Source organism: Solea solea, chromosome 3 (assembly GCF_958295425.1).
Source record: "Solea solea chromosome 3, fSolSol10.1, whole genome shotgun sequence".
NCBI lineage: Eukaryota > Metazoa > Chordata > Actinopteri > Pleuronectiformes > Soleidae > Solea > Solea solea.
In genome coordinates this window covers 25,403,454-25,426,978 of record NC_081136.1, presented here as the reverse complement: position 1 = coordinate 25,426,978, position 23,525 = coordinate 25,403,454, and the positions used below count along the sequence as shown (strand labels likewise).

At 38.1% G+C, this 23,525-nt stretch overlaps 2 protein-coding genes and 8 non-coding genes across 14 annotated transcripts in view; 6 read left to right on the top strand and 4 right to left on the bottom strand.

Annotated features, from left to right (window-relative positions):
* Positions 1-108: 108 nt before the first annotated feature.
* cfap206 (cilia and flagella associated protein 206) lies at positions 109-16,035 on the top strand. Of its 5 annotated transcripts, XM_058623808.1 has the most exons (15): positions 109-252; positions 1,892-1,938; positions 3,558-3,646; positions 3,736-4,078; positions 5,626-5,709; positions 6,227-6,317; positions 7,191-7,379; positions 7,875-8,042; positions 8,758-8,972; positions 10,313-10,432; positions 10,913-11,111; positions 11,181-11,321; positions 11,789-11,982; positions 12,526-12,669; positions 14,014-16,035. In XM_058623808.1, the coding sequence occupies exons 4-15, from the start codon at positions 4,046-4,048 to the stop codon at positions 14,233-14,235; spliced, it is 1,800 nt and encodes a 599-aa protein (XP_058479791.1). In that variant the 5' UTR covers positions 109-252; positions 1,892-1,938; positions 3,558-3,646; positions 3,736-4,045; the 3' UTR covers positions 14,236-16,035. The 5 variants fall into 5 exon arrangements, with proteins under 5 accessions (XP_058479791.1, XP_058479793.1, XP_058479794.1 ...); XM_058623810.1 differs by lacking the exon at positions 109-252 and having other exon boundaries at positions 1,657-1,938; XM_058623811.1 differs by lacking the exons at positions 109-252; positions 1,892-1,938 and adding an exon at positions 2,065-2,461.
* trnaq-cug (transfer RNA glutamine (anticodon CUG)) lies at positions 2,668-2,739 on the bottom strand. Its single transcript has one exon. It is a non-coding gene; the product is annotated as a tRNA-Gln (tRNA).
* trnaq-uug (transfer RNA glutamine (anticodon UUG)) lies at positions 14,660-14,731 on the bottom strand. The gene has a single exon. It is a non-coding gene; the product is annotated as a tRNA-Gln (tRNA).
* trnaq-cug (transfer RNA glutamine (anticodon CUG)) lies at positions 15,211-15,282 on the top strand. The gene has a single exon. It is a non-coding gene; the product is annotated as a tRNA-Gln (tRNA).
* On the top strand, positions 15,796-15,867 carry trnaq-uug (transfer RNA glutamine (anticodon UUG)). The gene has a single exon. It is a non-coding gene; the product is annotated as a tRNA-Gln (tRNA).
* Positions 16,036-16,111: 76 nt separating the features above from the next.
* Positions 16,112-16,183, top strand: trnaq-uug (transfer RNA glutamine (anticodon UUG)). Its single transcript has one exon. It is a non-coding gene; the product is annotated as a tRNA-Gln (tRNA).
* A 657-nt stretch (positions 16,184-16,840) lies between these two features.
* trnaq-uug (transfer RNA glutamine (anticodon UUG)) lies at positions 16,841-16,912 on the bottom strand. Its single transcript has one exon. It is a non-coding gene; the product is annotated as a tRNA-Gln (tRNA).
* Positions 16,913-17,911: 999 nt separating this feature from the next.
* Positions 17,912-17,983, top strand: trnaq-uug (transfer RNA glutamine (anticodon UUG)). Its single transcript has one exon. It is a non-coding gene; the product is annotated as a tRNA-Gln (tRNA).
* A 255-nt stretch (positions 17,984-18,238) lies between these two features.
* trnaq-uug (transfer RNA glutamine (anticodon UUG)) lies at positions 18,239-18,310 on the bottom strand. The gene has a single exon. It is a non-coding gene; the product is annotated as a tRNA-Gln (tRNA).
* Positions 18,311-19,536: 1,226 nt separating this feature from the next.
* LOC131456106 (cyclin-dependent kinase 17) overlaps positions 19,537-23,525 on the top strand; it is a 34,686-nt gene continuing 30,697 nt past the window's right edge. The window contains exon 1 of the mRNA XM_058624120.1: positions 19,537-19,888. The gene's annotated coding sequence lies outside the window, so the exon portion shown is untranslated. The remainder of the gene's footprint in view (positions 19,889-23,525) is intronic.

The following is a 23,525-nucleotide window of genomic DNA, read 5'->3' as shown; positions in this document are numbered from 1 at the left end:
CTTGATGTCCCCCAGTCTAGTCAAAATATCCTGGCTGTAAACAGACAGAAGCCACTTAGCTTAAAGAAGAGTTAAGGAATGGACGGTTTTATGTATGAGCACTTCATTTAGCACTAGCATGAGTTTTATTTTGTTTTGTTTTAAAACTAACAGTATTCTCTTGTTGCAGATCAGTTTACTTCCTGTCATTCTTCCACGCCCACCAGCTTGTCCCACGTTCTATTGGCCACACCTGCAAGTCTTCCCTCGTCAGTCTGAACCAACAAGAATGGCAAACTCATAATTATTATCGTAATTATTTTAAATATTTAAACATTTATTTAAATATTTATCACCAATGTTGAAACACAGTGGTGTAAATAGGCCTAGCAATGCCAGCTATGGACTTTTCACTGGTATAACACATTTAGATTAAGATGTAATGTGAGATAAGATGACTTTAATTATTTATTTATTTATTTATTTAGTAATTTTAGTTATTTGTTTAATTTCCCACAAAATTCCTCAGCTTCACTCCGATCACATATATATACAAACCATATTTCTGATTTTCCTCCAAGTCGACTGGTGGTACATGTGCCCCAGTTTGAGAACCATGTGAACACCGTAAACTAAGAGTCTAAAAAATTTAATTAATTCATTGTTTCAAAGAGGTAAAGCCAGTTCCATGGTGTAATGGTTAGCACTCTGGACTATGAATCCACCAATCCAAGTTCAAGTCTTGGTGGAACATGATTTTGAACAATCCTCTGTATTCACACTTGATAAACTGATGAAGAATGACAACACACTAAAATCAGCTCATTGTTCACAGTCAGAAATGCAATCATCACCACTGTACTCCATCTTTCTGTCACAAATGTTGGGCAAATGACATTACAAAGAAAAATGGACTGAAAGAAAGTGGCTGGACAGGGGAAAATCAAATTTCACAGATCCCACTCCTGGCAAATTTCACAAATCCCACTCCTGACAAACACAAATTTAAATAGTCTTTGAACTCACACAACTTAATTAAGTGACGCAAATTATTAAGTGTTTCAAATGTTATCCAGTACAACACAGACCCCTCTTGACTTAATTAAGGCAGAATCTCTGGGTTAATACAATATCTCAGTGTTGTGAAACAGCCCAGAACACAAGAACTTTTCCTTTCTGCTGTGAAAAATGCCCAAAAACACAGAAAACAGACCTTCAGCCTTTCACTGGTCTTTGCTGCCCTCTGCTGGACATACTGTGTGTGACTTGTGCACAGTATTTAACTGATCTGAACTCACATGTACATGTTAATATTAATAAGAAGTAAGACTACAACAGCGATCAGTTCATCTGAGTGTGTGAACAAATATGTCAACTTGTTACTCAATTATGTTACACAGGATATTACAAAAACATGTCAATCTGAGATCTGAATTTAAATTGTTGGATTCAGAGAGAGGTTTTCTTTTCAATCCTCAAAATAAAGGCTACTACATCATAACATGTAAAAAGAAGAGGAACGGTCTGAAAAAGAAAGGAGAAAATATCCAGTGAGCAGGAGCTGAGCTACATTAGCAGAATACAGCAGGTGCCACTTTATTAGGTACACATTATACCAAAATGACTGCCCAGTGGGTGTCCTCTTTGTGTTAACATTAGTACTAATTGATACCAGGATTAAACACGTAATGTATACACAAATCTTATATCATATTCTTAACCTTTTTAGGTTGAAATATTATTGACACTAGTTAGCGCTAGTTAGATAGAGAGAATGATGAGTTATGGGACCTCTTTAAAAACGTTAGGGCACACTGAAGGGTGGTTTTTATGGGATTGAATATGATGATGTATTGTGTCTCTCCACCATCTGGATATTTTTCTATGTTGACATTTGTTTTCTTCAACTCAGCGATCATCTCCCTGAGACAGAGGTAGCCCTCACAGCTCAGAGGCGAGGTAAGTGTGGGCACAGCATTTCATTCATCATTTATTCATCACATAGTCATAAGAAAGTCCTATTGTAAATGATGTATGGATTATAAAAACGTTTTACATAAAAGCAAATAGAATTAGTTTTCTGGGAGAGCGCATTTGGTGGTAAAGAAAAAGAATTTCGCTCTGCGCCACACATTAGCATGCTAGCTAGCATAGCCAACCGCTGCAGAGTTGACTAAAAGTGATTCTTACCCAGCTTTGTTTCATAATTTCTCTCCACTTTAACTTAAAACACCAGAAACGGGTTGGAAAAGTGATTTTACGCGTTGTTTGTTAACTGTTGTGTTTAATGACAGCTTAGCGCTGTTAGCTTTGTTGGTTGACGGGGTTAGTCTCGTCTGTGCACTTTATTTTCAGCCAATAAAAGACGTGTGGTCGATCAAGGACAGCTTTGGGGGGAAAAGGGCGAGAATCCGGAGGATCCTTCCTAACCTTGCTTTAACCTACATTAACTGACTGATGGGAGGAGGACCAACGACTGCAGGTGTGGCTATTAAAACACAGGTGAAAGTAATGAAACTGACCATAGCACATGTCAGGAATGAATTGATGAAGCGAATGACTCGCTGTGCCTCAATTACATTTCTAACCATTTGTCAATTTTGTGGTGATGATTGAGTTTCTGACTGGCAACTATCAGCTGATTTCAGGGTGTTGTATAAGTGTAAACACAGAGGATTGTTCAAAATCAGGTTCCACCGAGATTTGAACTCGGATCGCTGGATTCAGAGTCCAGAGTGCTAACCATTACACCATGGAACCAGCTTAGCTACTGCAAAATACTTGACATTCTTTACAGTAAGGAAACGCCAGCATTTAGGTGACAGTGTTGCTCTGGAGTTGTGGGTGAGAATCCTACTTCTGTCAGTAACCCTTTACATCTGGATTGTGTTCTGGGCTGTTTTAACCAACATCATATCACTCTGGTCAGGAACTAGATAGACAACTACTCGAAAAAGAGGAAAAGGATCCGGAGGAAGTGTTCCACACCAGTGACATTTTTTCTGGCCCAACCTTTCTGATCTCACTGCTTTAACTTGCTGTACATAAGCTCTCTAATTTGCTTTATACACCTGTGCCATTCATTTTTATATAAAATATGCATTTTCCATATATATATATATATATATATATACATAGATGAAAAAGTTATGTTTATGTCTAAAAACATATGCTACCTATAGAAGTTGATGTAAAATAGAGCTGTAATTAATAGATTAATTAATCAATCAGGGAACTGTTTATTAACTATAGATCAGCTATTTTGGTAATACATTAATTTGTTTGTGTATATTAAAGGAAAAAGGCAAGGAAAAGAGAAAACAGTTGGAGGGTTGACCAGAGCTGCTGCAACTGTGTCATTCTGTAAATTAGGAAAACATTTATTGTATTTCCAAATTAAGAAATACATTTTAAATTTAAGGGAATCAAGGTTGTATTCCACAAAACACATACTTAAATACTAAAAAAATCTTAGGGGCCAATTTACCATTCTTGTTATTTAAGGAAATTTGACATTATGGCACATGCCATGTTTGTGGTGCTGCTGCTCTGTTAACTGGAGCCTCTGCCTTACACAGCTACTTATGACCTGCTTTAGTCAGAAATTGTGAGAAGCTGTTTGGCAGGGAGGTGGCACCAGAGGTCTCCTTACACTCACGTTACACTGGTAAGCATTTCTGAACATACTGGTAATGTAATCTTTTATGAACTTAATGAAGTTTTGTAAATATTTCTCTTTGTCTCTATTGTTTGAAGGAGAGCTCACTGTAATTCAGTATCTGCTCCAGCAGACTGGTCAGTCACTGCAGCCTGATTCAGAGGCAACAGAAGAGCATGATGTGACGGACGGCATGGAGGAAAAGTTGAGGGATTCTGTGACATCACTGATTGTCTCGCAGTGCTGAACTAATATGTTTCTCAGGCTTCATCTCTCCACTGTTACATCTGGTCCTGATTTCTTGGCCCTCAGCATTTCCACTTTGGGATATGACACAATTCCTGCAGCACCAGTCGCATCCACCATGACACCCAGCTCTCTGCCCTCTACTTCATCCTCACAAGTTACATGTTGAATACCAACTACCAATATGAACATATGGTGAGTATCAGTGCAGAATGTGTTGACCTACAGATGTGAATCTGACTCTTCAATTATCATTCAGCATGTACAACATTATTGAAGCAGTAATGACAACCAGCGCTTGCTGTGTATTCTCATGAGACTTGAGAGTTGTTACAGGAAGAAAAAGCAGTAAGTGACAGCAAGACTTGGGAAATCTCTGGGCATCCGAGGTTTGACTCATGAACACAGCATCCCAGATTTTGTGTTTAAGTCTCCTACACCAGTTAACTGGAGATTTTACATTTACCCTTTCTTAGTCACAATAACGGAACCATACCGATCAACTGTACTAGAAAACACACTTAAAAAGTATGTCCACTTCCACATTGGACACAGTCAGTACCACAGCAGAGTGTGTTGACCTTGGACAGAAATGATTGAAAGAAATAATGTCGTAATAAAGTGTTTGGTAAATATTTTGTATAAATAAAGTTTTTGCTCAGCAAAGTACAAAAAATTGTGCGATGAATTAGTTAATTTTTTTAATTGATTGACGGCACTAATTATTGCACTTATTTACATATATAACATGATTTGAACTTTACATGAAAAATTAACAGAGACACTACCACAGTCCCTGGTTTGTGTCTGTGCTTTGTCCAAAAAAAAGATCTAATATGTTCAGGCCCCTGACAAGTCATTAAGTATGATTAAGTGTGACCTTATCCGTCTATATAAATAATAATAATGATAACAACAATAATAATAATAATACTTTTCATCTGATCTGATTTGATGTGTGATGAAACCTTTTTTCCCTTAAAGCGAAATGTCCCACTCTTTAATTGTTCGTGAACGCAGCACGACAGGTGCGCTCCAACTAAACCAAATAAAACCATATTGTAGAAATATTAACGTAGAAGAACGGTTCTACAGGCGTGAAAGGTTTTTGACCGCAGTGTCTCATTTTGGTTCAGAACCACCCCCCCGAAGTGCGACGCAGCTGAGGACTCGCGGACACGTCACATGAACACTGTTACCGTGACAACCAGCCATCAACAAGCTGCTGCAAACTGTCGGCGACTACTAAAAGTAATTTTTTTGTAGAAATGTCTCGGGCTCACGCAGAAAGCGTGATTAAAAACATTATCCGTGAGATAGTGCAGGAGTGCGCGGCTAGGGGACACGCTGTGTCGGACACTTTGGTGGCGTTCATGGTCAGTAAACTCGAAATGAAGCTAGCTGGCCAGCTAGATGCTAATCAGAATCTGTTATATTGCATACAATGGATTTGCTTTGGTTTTGAGGTGCATAACAAACACACTAACAAGAAAATACGATTATCAATACAGATGCATTAATTTAAAAATGTTCCACATTACACAATGTTAATCAATTCCAAAGTAATTTGTCAACTTCCTTTTTGTCAAAAAATAAAATAATGTAGGTCAATATGCACAGTTGACAACTCAAGAATTTTATTCTGAAGTTTTAACCAGTAAAATATGTGTTTTCCTTCAACGTGGACTATCACAACGCTGCGTTACAGTTTTTAAAAAGTATGTATTTATATTGAATTTCAGGTGAAAGCTGTTGTTTTGGACCCAAGAAATGGGTTTAATGTTGACCGAACTCTGACAAAACAGGATATCCAGAAACTTGAAGAGGTATGTTTTAATTTAACCTCATTCGTTGTGTTCAGTTTGTTCTGTAGTTAACTACTCAAAGTTATTTTGACTGAATTTTATTTTGAAAGTCATGTGTGAAATGCTTGCTGGTTTCCTTTTTTCTTTACTAATTTAAAATGTTTAATTTACCAAAGAACCAATAACAAGGTTTTTAATACGCTTATAAAAGGAAATAAGATAGAAATAAAAATTACAATGTGATTGGGATGAATTTCATGAAAGATTACATCCAGACCAGAACAGTATTTCTGTTAAAAAATACCAAAGAAGAAATAATGAAGATAAGAATATGGAATTAGAAGGAAACAGTTAGGCTATATGGATACCAACTCCAGGAAAAACACCACCACCACCCAAACAATTAATGTAAAATCCCCTTTCATCTATTAATCCAAAAGGCACAGAGCAGCTGACCTCAGGTTATGAATTTCCCTCACAAGCTCAGAGTGGTCAATGGAAAATACAGCATTTTTCAAATCCACAATATTTCTTACAGATGTGTCTGGATAAACTCATGGAGAAGTGCAGCCCAACCCTTGACACGATCAAAATGCAAGTGTATTTTGACATGAATTATACCTCCCGACGTAAGTAACAAAAACTGCAGGCTCATTAATAGTAATGTTTATGTGTCTGGATCTAACAATTACATACAATTCTTCTCCTTATGAATTAATCTGTCTCTTTTAACACTGGCTAACTGTATATTCATGTCATGTCCAAAAAAAACCCAGACCAAAATGCAAAGCTATTCAGTGATAATAATTTTCTGTTGAGTGACCTAGTAGTTTGCAATAAGTAATAATTTTTTTTGCTCAATTTTCTTTCTGAAATACATTCTTAGTGATAGATCTTGATTCTTAGTGTGACCAAATTGTAGCAGGTGCCAAAACCTTTATGGAAAAACCTTATTGAATCTTTTAAAGACATTAAAAGTGAAAATGGCTTGACAAATATACACTTTTTCCCCCCTTTTTTAATCTTGTAACAGTTAAAATGTTTTTTACATGCCCCAATCAATTACTTAATGTCCCAAAGTATACAACAAGGTTTTTAGACCTGGCAAATTATGTAATAATTATAACTTTATGAATTTTTATAGCATCTATAGTTTACAAATTGCTTTGATTGACATGGCAAATGTAGGATATCCAGAGTTAGAAACAGGGGAAACATGAAGGTAAAAACCGCAAAATACAAAACAGCAAATGTCATAGTTTTAAAAACAAGACAGAACTGGAGGACAACGATCTACAAAGGAAATTCAGATAAAATTAACAAACAATGCAAAAACCACAATGGAGAAAAGTAATAAAACATGAAACATACAAAAACATGAATGAATAAATGGACATGATATATTATCTTTTGAAATAATGAGCTATAAAATAACAGTGGATATTTTACAAAATGTATAATGTATAATCTGACTCTGTGTGTGTGCGCGCGCTTACACGCAGGTGAGTTTCTTGAGGAAATCCAGCAGGTGGTGGAGTCGAGGCTGAGTCCAGTGAGCAGGGACATCACTGACAGTCGGGTGAAAACACGTGAAGAACTGGATTCTCTGTACCACAGAATAGTCACTTACATTCTGCTTCGCTCCGGCATGGGCTCACCTGCACACGTCCATGCGGTGCAAGAGGCTGCAGGTTTCACACTCACTTGTTTTTATCTTGTCTCACCATGTTTCTACAGCAGCTCAAATTAACAAATATGCATTCCCCTTTTTAAATGTGTGAGCCATCTTAGTTTAGTTGTGTAGGATAAAAGGGCAGTGCCAACAATGTCGTCTCTCTTTACTAGTGCAATGTTGCTGTTGCAGTGAGGAGATCTAAACACTGTCCATCTATACTGAAAAATACAGACCGATATGTGAATTTAACAGATATATATTTTCATATTTGAAAATTATACACCACAGGTTTAAAACCCAAATTCTACTGTCTCTACTGATAGTTTGTATTGACCACAGACTGACACCTTTGTAATGAACTGGATCATGATTTTATTGATTTTATTGAATGAGCTTTAACACCAGTGTGTGTTAAAGCTCATTCATTTACTTGTGACTGAATCAAGCTAATCCCTGTTTATCTTTGATCTCACTTTATATCCTCCTGACTCTTGATCTCTCTTCGGCCCAGCTGCGCTGCAGAGTGTCTTTCCTCCAACGGAACTGGGAGCCTTCATGGTGCTCTTAAAGAAGGAGAAGGAGCAGCAACTCAGTGAACTCACCATGATCGTAACAGGGATACGACTCTTCAACAAAGCCTGCAAGAAGGGAGCACAGGAGACGGAACTCCATGAAATCAGTACAGTACTGCGTCCTACTAATTAGTGAGCCATATTGGCAGCTTTGAGTACGTAGTTCAGGTTGCAGTTGTGTTTGATTCCAAGTCACCAGTCAAGTCAAGTCCAACGCTACCAGTGTTTGAGTCCGAGTCTGAGTCACCTAAAGAAAAGTCTGACCCAAGTCCTTGGTCCTCAGTATTTGAGTCTGAGTTACCAAACAAAGGTTTTCCTCTCTGGCATGGCCTCTCTTGTATGGCAGTAAGCTGACATACAAGAACAATGGTCTACATTAAACAAAAGTGACACAGCTGTCACCATTCCATAGGGAATGTATTACGTTTGTGATATAATTGCTAAACAAATGCTCTCACAGTCATTTGCACACAAAATCAAACTTTACCTCTTGACCCATAATTACTGCCTGCCTAACAAAATTGCATGCCCATCGGGAGAATGCATGAAGCTTTACATGAATCCAACGTTGCTCGAAATTGATTAATGTTACAGTATTACTTGACATGTACCTTTCAATTCTTTATGCCATTACTTCGGTATATTGCAAAAATTTTACAAAAAACAAATAAAACGTGAAGTGTGAAGCAGTTGTGTCTTAATGGTCTGAGAACCCAGTCTAAAAGAGTGTTTTTTCTTTTTCAAACTGGCATCAGTCTTTACATATCTTCAACTACATCAATGCTGTCATAGTTATAATACTTATTCAATCTTCCCCTGCAGTGCCAGAAATTCTTACTGAAGCTCTTCCAGTCGTCGGCAAAGGCATCGAAGAGAAGCTGAGTGTGTCACAGAGTTTGGCGTGGAAATATACGACTGTGCTGGAGAAGCTAACAGACCCTGACAAAGAACCTGGACAACATGACGTGCCCATTGTTCTGCTCAGACAAGCTCTGTACAATGTCAGGCAGCACGAAGTCTTCCTCAAAACATTACTGGTGAGGAAACAGCAATAGTCTGTGCAGTTGTGGTATATTTCATCACTATAATAGCTATAGGAATTAGTGACAATTAAAGGTGAGACTCCTAATCTTAATGCTCCCTGTCCCAATCATGATAGTACTTTAAGGAGGCAGACATCTTGTCTCACCATGTTTCTAAAGCAGCTCGAATGGACAAACACGCATTCCCCTTTTTAAATGTGTGAGCCATCTTAGTTTACTAAATAAAGACGTCTGCCTCCTTAAAGTGCTTATTTTAAGGCAACATAAAACAAACAGTTTTAGTCTAAACCAATTATACACTAATATAAACTTGGGCTCTACAATCATTGGTTTTCAAATCAAAACTGCAGTGAAACACAATTCAATTAGCATCACAAATGCTGCAATTTCATCCTTCTACTATTGATTGTTCCATAACCCATGCAAAGTAAAAATAAGAAAAACTTAAAAATACATACATGTTGGAAAAAATCCTATCTATTTTAAAACTATTTTCTAAGTGTTCTGCTCCTGTGGACAAATAACGTTTTTTTTTTTTTTAATATATATATATCTTAATATGTATCAGGGTTTTTTCTGAAACTGCACCCTCTTACTTTTCTCATGCGCACTGCAGATTTAGTGTGTGATGCTATTCATTAGTTTACTCTACATGCAGTCTTGCGTAAAAACGCTTTCCTGTAAAAATGTCAAACTGATGCCAGTAAACAATATTCCTGCCTGCTAGAAAATGCTTAATGACTCCAAAATCTGTCCACATCGTCGGTGCAGTACATATTTTCATGACATTTCATATCCTCATATACAGGATCATGTGACTTCATGTGATCATTCGACTATCGCAGCCTGTGTGCGAGTTTTGACGGACAAACCTAGGTGCTTGTTTAACGGAGCTGTAATAATTTCCCCCTTAGGGAGCTGTAGAATGCCCCCTTTTCACCTCAAATTTTCAAAAGCCTCACACTGTGGAAGACATCCCCCATGGAATGAGGTTGCTCCACTCACTTGCCATCGGTGTTGCTCTCATTTTGGTTTTTTCTAGAATACCCATTTTGAAGCTGCCTTGGGACAATGCTCCAACACATTTCAAATCTGTTATAGAGAATATTGAATTTAAGGTAGATTATGACAAATCAAATCTCAATATCCTTCAGAAAAACATACAAGCACATGAAGATATGTTACCCAAATGATTAAGCCCTAATACGATCATGCTTATTTGTTGTATATACACTTTTTTCAATTTAATTAAATGTTTTCTTTAAATAAAACAAAATAACTGGTGAATTCACATGTTATATTTCTGAAATACATTTCTTTCCTTTTACCACCAGGCTGACAGTCATCTTTGCACCAAGCATGTTGAATTCCTGCAGACGGAGCTGTCGACTCACATGAAGCTGCTGAAAGAGAGAGTGAAGTCAAAGGCAGCTGTTCCCACTACACAGGTCTTTGTAAGTGTCCTTTTCACTGTAATTAATCATCTCAGTTAATAGATGTTCTGTTACCTTTAATGTTTTCAAATCTCATTTAAAGCCCTGCCTTTTTAATCCTGCCCCTTTTTTCATGCAAAGCTCTTTGGTTCAACTCCTCATAAAAGCATTAGATCATTGTATTGTTTCAAATTGCAATTTTAATACATAAATGATACCTTTTTGAGCGTTGTTTGGTTGTCTTTGACTGTATCTGCTGTTATCGTCATAGTATCTTCAAAAGGAATAGTTCACCATTTTGACAAACATGCGTATTTGCTTTCATCTCAAATGAAGGTTGAACTCATGTTAGGACAGAGCTGTAGTCTGGATGTTTTCCTAACAGTGGGACCTCTCACTTGGTTCACAGCTTAAAGTTTAACTGAGAACCTTTTCTTACGTTTATATTTTTTATGCTGCTTTGGTTATTCTTCAGTTCATTATTTTGACATTATCTTTCAGCCCCTGTTCAAAGCCCTGTCAAAGGTGTGGACTGGACTTCAGGATGAGGCTGAGCTGCTGAACATCCTCAGTAACATTACACACAATCTGCAGCTCTTCCTGGCCTCTCAGGCTGAGATCTTCTCTGAGGCGTATTTGGATGACCTGCTGGGGGCGACTGATGTGAAGACAGATGAGCAGAGAATGACTGAGTCTTCAGGTAGGACACTGACACATTGTCTAAAATTATTAATATCATAGAAAAACTGAACATTTTTTTGTCTTTCAGATGAGCGTATTGTTCCATCGGAGATGAAGACACAGGAATGGCTCCTGCCTGAAACAACAGATAGTTTTAATGATCTGTTGCTGCAGTATAATGGAGTGTGTGGTTACACACTCGTGAATAGAGATGGGCTTCTGCTTCCAGGTAATGCTCTTACTGTATTATCCAGTATCAACAATTTCTGCTGCTGCTTATATAAATGACATTGTAGTCCTATAAACATGTCATCACTGACTCAGAACTGTCCTGTCTAAACTTTTAACTTGATACAATTGTTGTATATCTGCTCCTGGTCTCTTCTGTCTCTACCTCATCTCCCTCTTGTCTTTTCTCTCCCCCCTTTCTGTCCTACATTTTTCCTTTCACCCCAACCGGTCGAGTCTGGTTCTGTTAGGTTTTCTTCCTGATAAAAGGGAGTTTTTTTCTCTTCACTGGTGCCTAGTGTTTGCTCAATGGGTGAATTGTTGGGTTTTTCTGCTCTTCATGATGTTGTCTATGTACAGTGCCTTGAGATAATGTATGTTATGATTTGGCACTATACAAATAAATTGATTTGAATTCATCTATTTACATCTTTTTGATTTTTTAATATGCCTCATTACTTCTTGCAGGTAATCCACACATTGGAGTCTTGAAGCACAAAGAAAAGCACTATGTTTTTAGCTCCAAAGAAGCTGCCTTAAAATTTGCCTCCTGTCCAGATGACTTCATAACAGAGGTTGCAGAAAAAGCCAAGCTCTCCCCTGAACTCATTCAGCTGCTCCAACTCCATCAACAGGTCTCCCGTGTCACTCCATACACTGAGGTGAGTCCTCTTCACTGTCTGACTAAGCACACACTCATGTGCAGTACATTTGATTAAAGCCACTGTTCGTAACTTTGACATGACTAGCAAAGAATAACACTGTGCCAGCTGTTTGTGGTCCACAGGTAACCACTTAGGTTTTAAAGTCAAACTACACCGTGACTTAGCGCATCTACAGTTCAAAGGAACAAACAAAGGTTTATTTTTTTGGGAAAAGTGATAGTTCAGGTTTTTTAGAGAGTGGTATTTAAAGTAATCATTGGGCACGGCCAGTGGTGACACAAGGAAAAAGAGCAGGTCATCCATGTAAATCTGAATTAAGGATTTCAAACACAGTAGTCACAAAATGACAGATTTGAACTTTTTAATGGAAGCAGCAGTGGATATAAAAATCTTGTACACTGTGATGTGAAATTGCTTAATTTTGGAGTTTGGTGTGGGGAATGTATCGTGTATTATTATAATCATTTTTATCATAGCTTATCTGGGCACTGAAATGTCAGTTAACTATTAATTGACAAATAGTGACTACTGCTATTGCAGTTGGAGCCAGGAGAGAGTTTATTGGTGAAATCCATCACGAAGTGTGAGATCAGCACACAGACTGACATCCACCCAGTGGAGGGAAACATCGTCCAGTCATACGAGTGGAACGAGTGGGAGCTGCGACGAAAAGCTATCAAACTGGTGAGTCAGAATTCAAAGGACTCCGTTTTTGCACATAATCACTGTGTAGTTTTAGAAATAGCTCTTTCCTTTGAGGTCTTTTTGGCACCAAACATCACAGCATCAGCATTAGTAATAAAGCTTTTCTGATAGTTGAGTTGAATGTGGGTTAATATGCCATTGTTTTCAAAGCTCTTTGTATCTGCCCATCCAGGCTATTTCATACACACATACTACGTGGTCCTAGGGCAACTCGACTTGCCTGGTACATTTTTTAGTACCTGCTCAGCCAAGGTTCCAAGCGAGCTGAGCCGAAAGTGTTCGTAACTTCGTCAGACTGCCGGCCACTGATTGGTCAGAGTGTCGTCACTGGAAGAGTCATGAGCAAGAAGTCCGACACAAGAATCAAACTGAACAATGCTGAACTGTCGATTGGTAAAGATGACTTAAAATTCCTGAAAACCGAGTTAATCTCCAAGATTTACATTACATGTCATTTAGCAGACACTTTTATCCAAAGTGACTTAAGTACAACCAGCCAGGGGTGGAGTTGAACTTGTGACCATGATGTTGCTGCACACGGGGTACAGGTCTTAACTACTGAGCTACCGCACCCCTATTTTAGACATTTAGCAGCACGGAAATGTCTAAAATCTCAATATTTTACAGGAGTCTGGTGTAGTTAGCAACAGCATTGCTGAAAGCCGGCGATCATATTTCAGTCCAGTGACTGTGTCAGATGGAGATCATGTAGGAAGTACTGAACAAATCTTTTTAATTAACTGATTCTAATGATTCAGTACATGGAAAACAAGTGCTTTACAAGTCACTAGTCACACTTGTGTGTGTCACGTATAAAATCATAGTTCCATGCAGCCGTGCTGTGATGACCCCACCCACGTTGAGGAGGTACTACATTGTTATGAAAACCAACCAAACCAAACATGTAGAGTCGAGCCATGCTGTTCCGAGGCGAGGCGTGGTGGGACCATGTAGTAGAAAAGCAGCAAAAGAAAAAAGTCTAGTGTCTGTAGCCTTTGGAGTCCTGTCACAAATAATCATGAGCATTTATTTCTTTCAGACCAAGCAGAAGGATTTGCTGTGCTAACCTGCGTGGTTTCCTCCATTTGGCTTCTAGCAGTGGATGTTCTATGTGGGGGCGGAGCTTAGCCAAGAGAGAGAGGGGGTGGGATATATGGTAGCCTCAGTTTCAGTCTGATATTGCCAACATATACACACTCAGACTATATTTTTTTCTTCTTTTCCATACTTCCTTATTTTCAGTGGCTATCCAGATGTGAAGAGAATTTCAACAAATTATGAACCTTGTCATTGTAATGAGTCATCTGTGTTTTCGTATTCTAGGCTGATCTTCGGACAAAAGTGACGCACTCAGCACAGACTGATCTGAGCCACATGCGGCGGGAAAACGCCACTCAGACGTGGCCGCCCAAAGACGCCGCCTGTCAAAGCAAGAGAGATGGAGCGAGCAACGTGCCCAAACCTCAGGTCTACCTGGCAGGTCTGAGGGGACAAAGAGACGGACGAGTGGTCAAGACAAATCTGACTAGATCAGTGGATGATTAATCAAGGTGTGAAAACAAAACAGTGAGTGAAATAAAACTTAGGAAGCTTAATACAATACATGTCACTCTTCTGATCAAAACCTGAACAATGCAGCAAACAGAGCTCAGAGGGAAATGTGCCGTATTTCACTTTATTTTAAGACCCACCAGCACATGGACACTCAGATTATTTTAACACAATCACCAGTTGGTGTGAAATGTGCAAAGACACCCATCCCATTCTGTGAAATATATGTAAGTGCTGAGTGGTACTGTTTTATTGAATATATTAAGTCACTCAGACTCAAACCCTTACATTTTTCCTGATAAATTAACTAAAAGCACATTAAGGTTAAAGCTCATTAATTAATAATTGCTTTATTGTAGCCTTAGAATAAGTAGTCTATGCAAAGTCTTAAATCAGAAGCGCACCAAATTCATAAGTCAGGTTCCACCGAGATTTGAACTCGGATCACTGGATTCAAAGTCCAGAGTGCTGACCATTACACCATGGAACCACTGCTTGTTCCTAACTATATGTCGAGAAGATCTATAATATAAACAGAGCATGTCCTAGTAACAGTTGAACTATAATTTTTTATAGATCGTGGTTGGTGATGAGTGACAAACCCTGGATCACATTAATTTCTTCAGATTACTCAGTGAATTTTCTGGATGATATGTGAATTGATTTGGTATCAATTGTATTTTGAAGAGAATTAATAATTGCTTTGTAGTCAGGCAGTGTAGCCTTAGAATAAGTAGTCTTTGCAAGGAACTTGAATCAGAAGCGCACCAATTCTTATACACTGAATCTTGAAGTCAGCTTTTTAACTCGGATCACTGGATTCAAAGTCCAGAGTGCTGACCATCACACCATGAAACCACCACACAATGCAAACCAAACATTGACTAGATCTATATTAAAAGGAGAGCATGCCCTAGATATTGTTGAACTGTATTTTTTTAAACCTTGTTTTTTGTGGTATGTTTTAAGGGTTCCATGGTGTAATGGTCAGCACTCTGGACTCTGAATCCAGCAATCCGAGTTCAAGTCTCGGTGGAACCTGAGTTTTAAGCAGCAGGAGGTCACACTAAAAGAAATGCTGAGTGAGGAAAGAACTCTGAGTCGTTGGAACACATTAATGAGATTCATGTCCAAAACACCAAAACCACAGAAATTACATTTCAACCATTACTAATTCTCTTAATGTACATGTGCATCTTAAGAAATTAGAATACTGTGGAAAAGTTCATTTATTTCAACTCAAATAGTGAAACAGTGAATTTTGGGTTGTTGTTAAATGTGAGCCAAAATCATCACAATTAAAAAAACTAAAGACTTAAACTACTTCAGTTTGTGTGTATTGAATTTATAAAATACAGGGTTTCACTATTTGAGTTGAATTACTGAAATAAATGATCTTTTCCACAATATTCTAATTTATTGAGATGCACCTGTATATTAATATATTGTAGTTCAGTCCAAATAATGATGTCCATGTCATTATCTACTAAATATGCCTGTGTGACATATATGAGTATCTCCTCAATGAATTGCACCAGTTTTTTTTTGTGTATAGGTTCCATGGTGTAATGGTCAGCACTCTGGACTTTGAATCCAGTGATCCGAGTTCAAGTCTCGGTGGAACCTGAGCTTTGAACTGTAGCTATCCAAATTTAGTTGATACCACATTAAAAGAAGTTAAGATTGTCCCTGGATAAATGTTAAAAAGCTCTATCATCTAGAAAATCCACTCTGAATAATTGGAAGAAATTACTGAGATTCAGTGTTTGTCACCAACCATTATCTATACAAAAATTACAGCTCAACAATTTCTAGGGCAAGTTCTCTTTATATTGTAGATCTGCTCGATGTTTAGGTAGTATTGTATGGTGGTTCCATGGTGTAATGGTCAGCACTCTGGACTTTGAATCCAGTGATCCGAGTTCAAATCTCGGTGGAACCTGAGCTTTAAGATGTAGATCTCCAAATACAGATTGTCTTTGGATTCTGTTGATAGTTATTATCAACAAAGTAATGCATTATCTGTGTATTTTACGAATTAAAGTCTCTGGTGAATGATTTATAACTCTATATTTATTTATGTATTTATTTATTTATTGAACTTTGTTTTGTCACTCATAACCAACCATGATATAGACAAAATTACCGTTCAACAATATCTAGGGCATGCTCTCCGTATATAGTTTTGTTTAGTTTATTTTCATATATTTTAAAAGTACAGTCAGTACAATGAAATGCATTTTGCCAGACAGACACCTTCTCATCCCATCACAAAAAGAAAATAGTCAATAAAATATAAGTAAAAATTCAATAAATAAATACAGAGTGAATAGTAGCATTATGTGCTACTGTTTAGCAGTCTGATGGCCTGTGGGCAAGGAAGAGATCTGCTCTCCGTATAGTTAGGATCGCATGGTGGTTCCAAAGCAAAGCACACATATCTATTAGTGATTTCTTTAAAGTCACTTTACTCAAAGAACATTGCTGACCATTACACCACGGAACCACAACTTTTTTGCTTTTTCACAGCCATCCAAGGATAATCTGAATTAATCTGGTCCAGTGTCAACTGTATTTGGAGAGCTGCAGTTTATAACTCAGGTTCCACCGAGATTTGAACTCGGATCACTGGATTCAAAGTCCAGAGTGCTGACCATTACACCATGGAACCACCACGCAATCCTACCTGTGCGTCGAGCAGATCTATAACATAAAGAGAGCATGCCCTAAAAATTGTTGAACTGTAATTTTTGTATAGATCAGTATAGATCAAACCACAGAAATTACAATTCAACTATTACTAAATCTGTTCATGTATATTAAAGCCCACATAGACCGGAAGCTCCAATTAACGCTGCGTTTGTGTGTGTACCTCGTTTATGAAACCCTAGAGTTTCAGAACAAACAGTTCAGCCACTGCTGAGAAAATAGTGTTGTATTGTTTTCCTGGGCTCTGCGAAGCGGATCGGCACTTCCGTAGTTTGATGTCGTAATCAAAAATCCTCACCACTCCTCTCACCACCGTAGCGCCTCCCGGTGCGGGCACTAGTCCGGGCACATCCGGTTGCGTACATTCAACCGCAGAAGAAGAAGAACTACTCTCGTTGTAGCTGCTGAGATGCAGAGCATCCATCGTGCCAGAGGGGGAGCTGTGTATCTGAGAGCTGGCCTATCTATTACGTCACTTCCAGGTACCTGGCCAATCACAGTACAGTAGGAAAGCTCTCGTTGGCTGGCCAATCACAACACAGTCCTGGTTCTGGGGGTGTGGTTTTGGTCTGAAACAGCGCGGCTGACGAGAGCGTCAGTGAGGAGATATTTTGATCGGCTCGTTTGCGGCGATTAGGAGGATTTTAACCATGAAAACAAGTTAATATATGTAAGTAGACCTCCATAACTAACATATATGTGTGATACAAGCATTCTATGTCGCCTTTAATATATTGTAGTTCAGTCCAAATAATGATGTCCATGTTATGTCTTTTATGTCTTTATCTACTAAATATGCCTGTGTGACATATGAGTATGTCCTCAATGTATTAAACATTGGCTTAAACAAGGCTTAAACAAAAATTACAGTTCAACCATTTCTAGGGCTTGTTTTCCTTTATTATTTTCCTTTATTTATTATTATATAGATCTGCCCAATGTATAGCTTGCAGTGTGTGGTGGTTCCATGGTGTAATGGTCAGCACTCTGGACTTTGAATCCAGTGATCCGAGTTCAAGTCTCGGTGGAACCTGGACCAACACACTCGACTTTTCCAGAGTGGAACCACCACCCACTCACACATAAAGAGAGCATGCCCTCGAAATTGCTCAACCGTAATTTTTGTATAGATCATAGTTGGTGAGTGACAAGCACTGAACCACATCAATTTCTTAATTACTCAGAGTGGATTCTGGATAATACATCTTTTTAAACGTTTAGCCAAGGACAATCTGAATTCCTTTTAATCTGGTTTAAACTGTATTTCGAGTGCTACACCTTAAAGCTCAGGTTCCACCGAGACTTGAACTCGGATCACTGGATTCAAAGTCCAGAGTGCTGACCATTACACCATGGAACCAATATACCAATGCGCTGGTGAAATTCATTGAGGAGATACTCATATACAGTACGTCACACAGGCATATTTAGTAGATAAACACATAAAAGACACAACAATGACAGGTTTCTGTGTTTTTGACGTGATCAAAGATAAATCTTGAATCTCATTAATGTGTTCCAACTACTCAAGAGTTCTTTCCTCACTCAGCATTTCTTTCAGTGTGACCTCCTACTGCTTAAAACTCAGTGATTAACAACTTGTGTATGTTTTAGAATGATTCTATTTTATTGAGATCTATGATCTGATTTTAGATATTTAACTGAGAGCAGAGATGTTGTGAAATACTATAACTTTAATGTGTGGTTGAACCTGGAACCTATACGTTTATCAATACCATAAAATAGGCATTGATTGTGATGAAAACCGTAGGTCATAGGTCAGAAATGGGGCTGAAACATATGCTTCTAAGAGACACTGTGGCAATATATTCAAAACATGTTATTATATAACTAGATTTGTAGCTCTATTGAATAGAATAACAATAACACAAATGGAAAAAGCCATTATTTCATTACCAGTTTGGAACTACAAAATTACAGCGATGCATGCAGTTACAGCTTTTCACCAGCAGGTGCTGATACACAACCAAAAATGAATCTCGGTTATGGTTTTAAGGCTCAATTGATTATCATCTCTGTGTCAGCCTGTTTCAGATTATGGCTGTAATTAAATAACAATAAAACATCAGACAACCACACAACGAAAAACGATCAAGTCGGTTAAAAATAAGTTAAATATTCACATCTTTGTGATGATGACATCATTTTCTTTTTAAAAAGAACATTTCAAATTTGAGAGAAATTAGAAAATGTTCATTGTATTTCTAATATTCCAGTCTTTGATAAAAATGGTAAAATAATAAATGTACACATTAAAATTATAATTTTATAAGGTAAATGTACGTATTCAGAAGAATGATATAAAAAATATGGAAATATATTGGTTTACTAACAACAGAAAGATTGTATTTTTTTATCTGCAATTTATACGGTGTAATACGGTTTATCATATGTTTGTATCTTTGTGTTAGATATCCATAAAATACATTTTTCGTTGTTTTATTTTGAACAGGATGCAAAAAAAAACCTCGCCTTTGAAGCTTTCATTTTGAAACTGACGGTATCACTGTACGTTTGGGTGCGGTTATATTTTGAAATGTCACCGGAAGTTGTGTCGCTGCTTATGTAGGTCCCACTGACGGCAGGTTTGCCTACACCCCTCCCGTCGCCTCTGTCGACAGCAGGTCCTCCTCCAGCCTCTTTAAACTGCTTTCACCGCCACACTAACGACACTTCAGGTTTTCGGTGAGAAGCTGTGTGTCTTCACAGCCCTCATTCCCGCCGGTGAGTGTGAGCGAGTGTGTTTCTGAGGATATTTTATTTCGCTGTTGGAGCGTGTGGAGCTAGAACAGAACACAGACGAAAAAGAAGCTGTGTTTGAGGCTCCTTCAGTGGGCGGATAAAGCGGAGGAGGGCAGCATCCGGGCCTGGCAGCTCCGGAGAGTCGCCTCGAAAACCACGGAATCCACCGTTTCAGGTAAATTCCTTTCCTTCACAGTCACCTTTAACAACAACACGCAGCCGGTCCGATAATGGGCCGCGCGGCGTTACATTGTGTCCCAGTGCGAATGACTAGGACTGAACCGTGTTGGGAATGTGTGGAAAATGACAACACAGAGGAAACAGCAGCTGAAGAATAATGCAGTCAATATTCTCTGTACAGCTGTATATGTTATTATACAACTACCATCAGTGTTATTACCAAATACTGTGACACCAATGTTAACACCTCGCACATATTTTCAATGTAAAAGCCCTTATATTTCGTTTGTTTACATAATATCCTGTGTACATTAGCAGACGGACTTCCCCCAGCAACAGGAGTCCTACTGTAAACTGTAGAGTGACATTAGCCTTTAAAACATACAAACAAATGGAAATAATATTAGCCAGAACGAGGAAGAACACTCCTGCATTCTATTGTTATCTCTGGGTAACTAAGCAGTAAAAACCAAGAAAACAGGGCTGCTTTGTGAAACATACGTCACTGATTTAAGATAAATGTAACAATCTTAACTAACACCACTCAGATGCCATGAGATTATTAACCATACACACATTTTTCACAATTGTTGCAATATGACAATCTTAATTATAATATTTGCCTTCAACTACTATTTATGCCCTTATCAGACTGTGCATGTCTGCATATATTTTAGTCATACATAGTGATGAGTAGTTATCTCAGTTTTTGTAAGTGGCATATTTCAATGTGTTATATTAACTTGGAGTAATATAAATATTTAAACGTTACCATTTTGTTGGTCAGGCTGTAGTGGTCCAGTATGTAGAGATGGTTTGGGTATGATGGATATTTGGCAAATATTCACATTCTAAACTGGAGTCTAGTGCATGAGAGCTTGTGAAAGTAATGCAAGGTTCACAGTGTGTTGAGCTGAGGGACAGATAATGCATTCAAAGACCTTTGTAAATTTCATCACTTCTGCAGGATCTATGTATAGAGTGTTGAGCTTAAAAGCAAATCTCTTAAATGTATCTCTTCTGCAAACATGCATACTGTCAACTAACTAAAAATGTGCTGCTGCTGCCGCTGCTGCCTTGTGCTACAAGCTACACTACAAATAAGGTATTCATTGAAGTAGGAAGATTTTTTTGTCATTGCGCTTAGTGATAAAGCATTTAAGACAACACGTAAGAGTGTTTTAAGTGACTATACCACTCTTAAATATGTTTGTATAGTGAATAGCAGCTTTAAAATCAAAATTGTCAGTTGTAAAATGTTTCTACAACACCCTGAATGGGTGTGTGCTTTTTACATTTTGAAGCAGAAGCTAACTAAGAAAAGATAAGCATCGCTCTTAAACCTGATCGATAAATGAGGAAATGGGAGAGAGTGGACAGAGTTGTGATAAAGCGATTGCAAAGGCTATCGTAGTTCCCTGACGCACTTATGAAAGGGAGGGGTCGTAGTTTGTGGTCTCAGCATTAGATGTCACTAACTAATGGACTATATGGACAACTTCTGCCCGAATATAAGCCAGCTCCATGTCGCTAAGGGTACTTTGTAAGGAGGTAATGTTGGTGATCAAAACTTCTCCATTGTCTTTTAGTAGTTGTTTTAGCAGTTATCCCTGAGTGATTCAACATGGCCTAAAAGGAAAAAGACAAACCCTAACCCACTAAATACTCTTGGTAACTACTGCAGACAGTGACTGTAGAACCCCACTGCATCTTTGCCTGACAGCTTACCCAAAGTAAACAAGCTTGCTTATTGAAGACCAGGAAGTGACCGTGCATATGGTCACCTCTTACACAATTGACCATAAAGTTCTGCTTGTGTTGTGTTCCAACAAGTCATGAGACTAAATGTCTCCTGAAGAAGCGAAAGTGTCTGTTAACTAATTGAAATGCCCCACTGGAAAAGATTTGCATTCAGATGGAAAATTACTTAAAGGTGATATTAAAAACTGGGTTATTTTTCTGCAATCGCTTTGAGTGTATGATAAATCCAACACAACACAAATTCATCATTCTGTTATCACCATTGAAACTGTGATATTATGGACAATATTGTGAGATAAAAGGACATCTTGACTCCTTAAATGAAGATAAGCTGTAAAATTGACCACTTATCAAACGCCTCAATATGTCGACTGTTTTCCACTTCCTGCTTGACCTGCTTTTATTTCTTCTGGCCTTCACCTAGATCAACTAGCCACGCAATTATTTGTGTGTGTTTATACTTGTATTTATTACCTCTTCAGGACCAGTGGTCTTCACAGAGACCAAAACTTGGTCCTATTGAGGCAGAACCTCATTTCTGAGGAACTGGTTTTTAGGGCTAATATTGAAATTGTGGTTAGGTTAATTAAGGTTAGGGATAATTCTTTTTTGGCTGTAAATGAATGGAAGTTAATACAGTGTCTTAAGAAGAATAGCTGTACAAAACAGTGCACGTGTGTGTGTGTGTGTTTGTGTGTTGACCCACATTCACATCCATGCTGTTGGTGGGCAGAGTGATGTGGCCTCACAGGACTGTGTAATTACTCTGACAGCCTCCTCCTCGTGTCATTGGGGTGAATAGAATTTGCATTGATCTGTGTCTGCATTATACCATATACAGCAGGAAAATGAGAGCTGAAAGCATGTTTGGTGAACAGACACACACACATTGCTTTTCTTCTAGGATTGATGAGGATTTCCAGTGAAGTGGCTTGTTTCTCAGGTCTTGCAGTTGTGTGCAGTTGTGTGGTATCACTTTAACTTATTTAAGTGCCATGTGTTTGAATCGCAGTTGGTCAGTGTCAGTAATTGGATCCAAACTTCCTGTTTGAGCAAACAAACTGTCCCATATCAGAGGTCACATCCTTTGGAAGACTCCATCTATGCAGCCTTCATGAGCCACACAGAAAGTGAAGGACTGGACCAAAATGAGAAGGTCTGGTCTTTAGAGAGTCTTTCCTCATTGTGTCACCAGCTTCTTTCACCCTGTCAGCTGTTGCCTAGCAACAGCGCTGCAGTTGGACATTGTGCAGGTCACTATTGTATAACCCGTAATTATTTGAACCAAATTTTTGTTTTTTTTCTCACCCGTTACTTTTGGCATCTTTTTTCAAAAACCAGTATCACAAGATAAATCTTGAGATAGGATGGCCTGAAAAGTATCCATCAGTTAGAATCTTAGTGGAAAGATGCACATGTAGTTTTGCTTGACAGAGCTTGTTTTCAGATGAAGAACTCAGCATTCAATTCTGTTCACAAAGACTAAACAGAGGCAGAATAACAACAACAAAAATCACCAAAAGATTTGCACTGCGGCTTTAAATCATTTAAATGAAATTAAAAATGTGTGTCCTTAATGTGAATATTTTCTGGTTTCTTCGCTCCATAGAACAAACAAATCATTAAAACTGAATAACTTTCAAGACATTTGAGAAGAATGTCATCATTTTAAGATTTGGGAAACACCAGTCAACATTTTTGAACATTGTATGGCCCAAACAAGTAATTGACAGATTAATTGAATAACATTAGTTTTGTAATAAAAATTCAGCAAGATACATCGATAATCATTTTATCGTCGATTCCAAGCCCTTAGATTCCCATACTCATACTTTATGTACAGTGTTGGCATGTAACAGGTGAATTAAAAG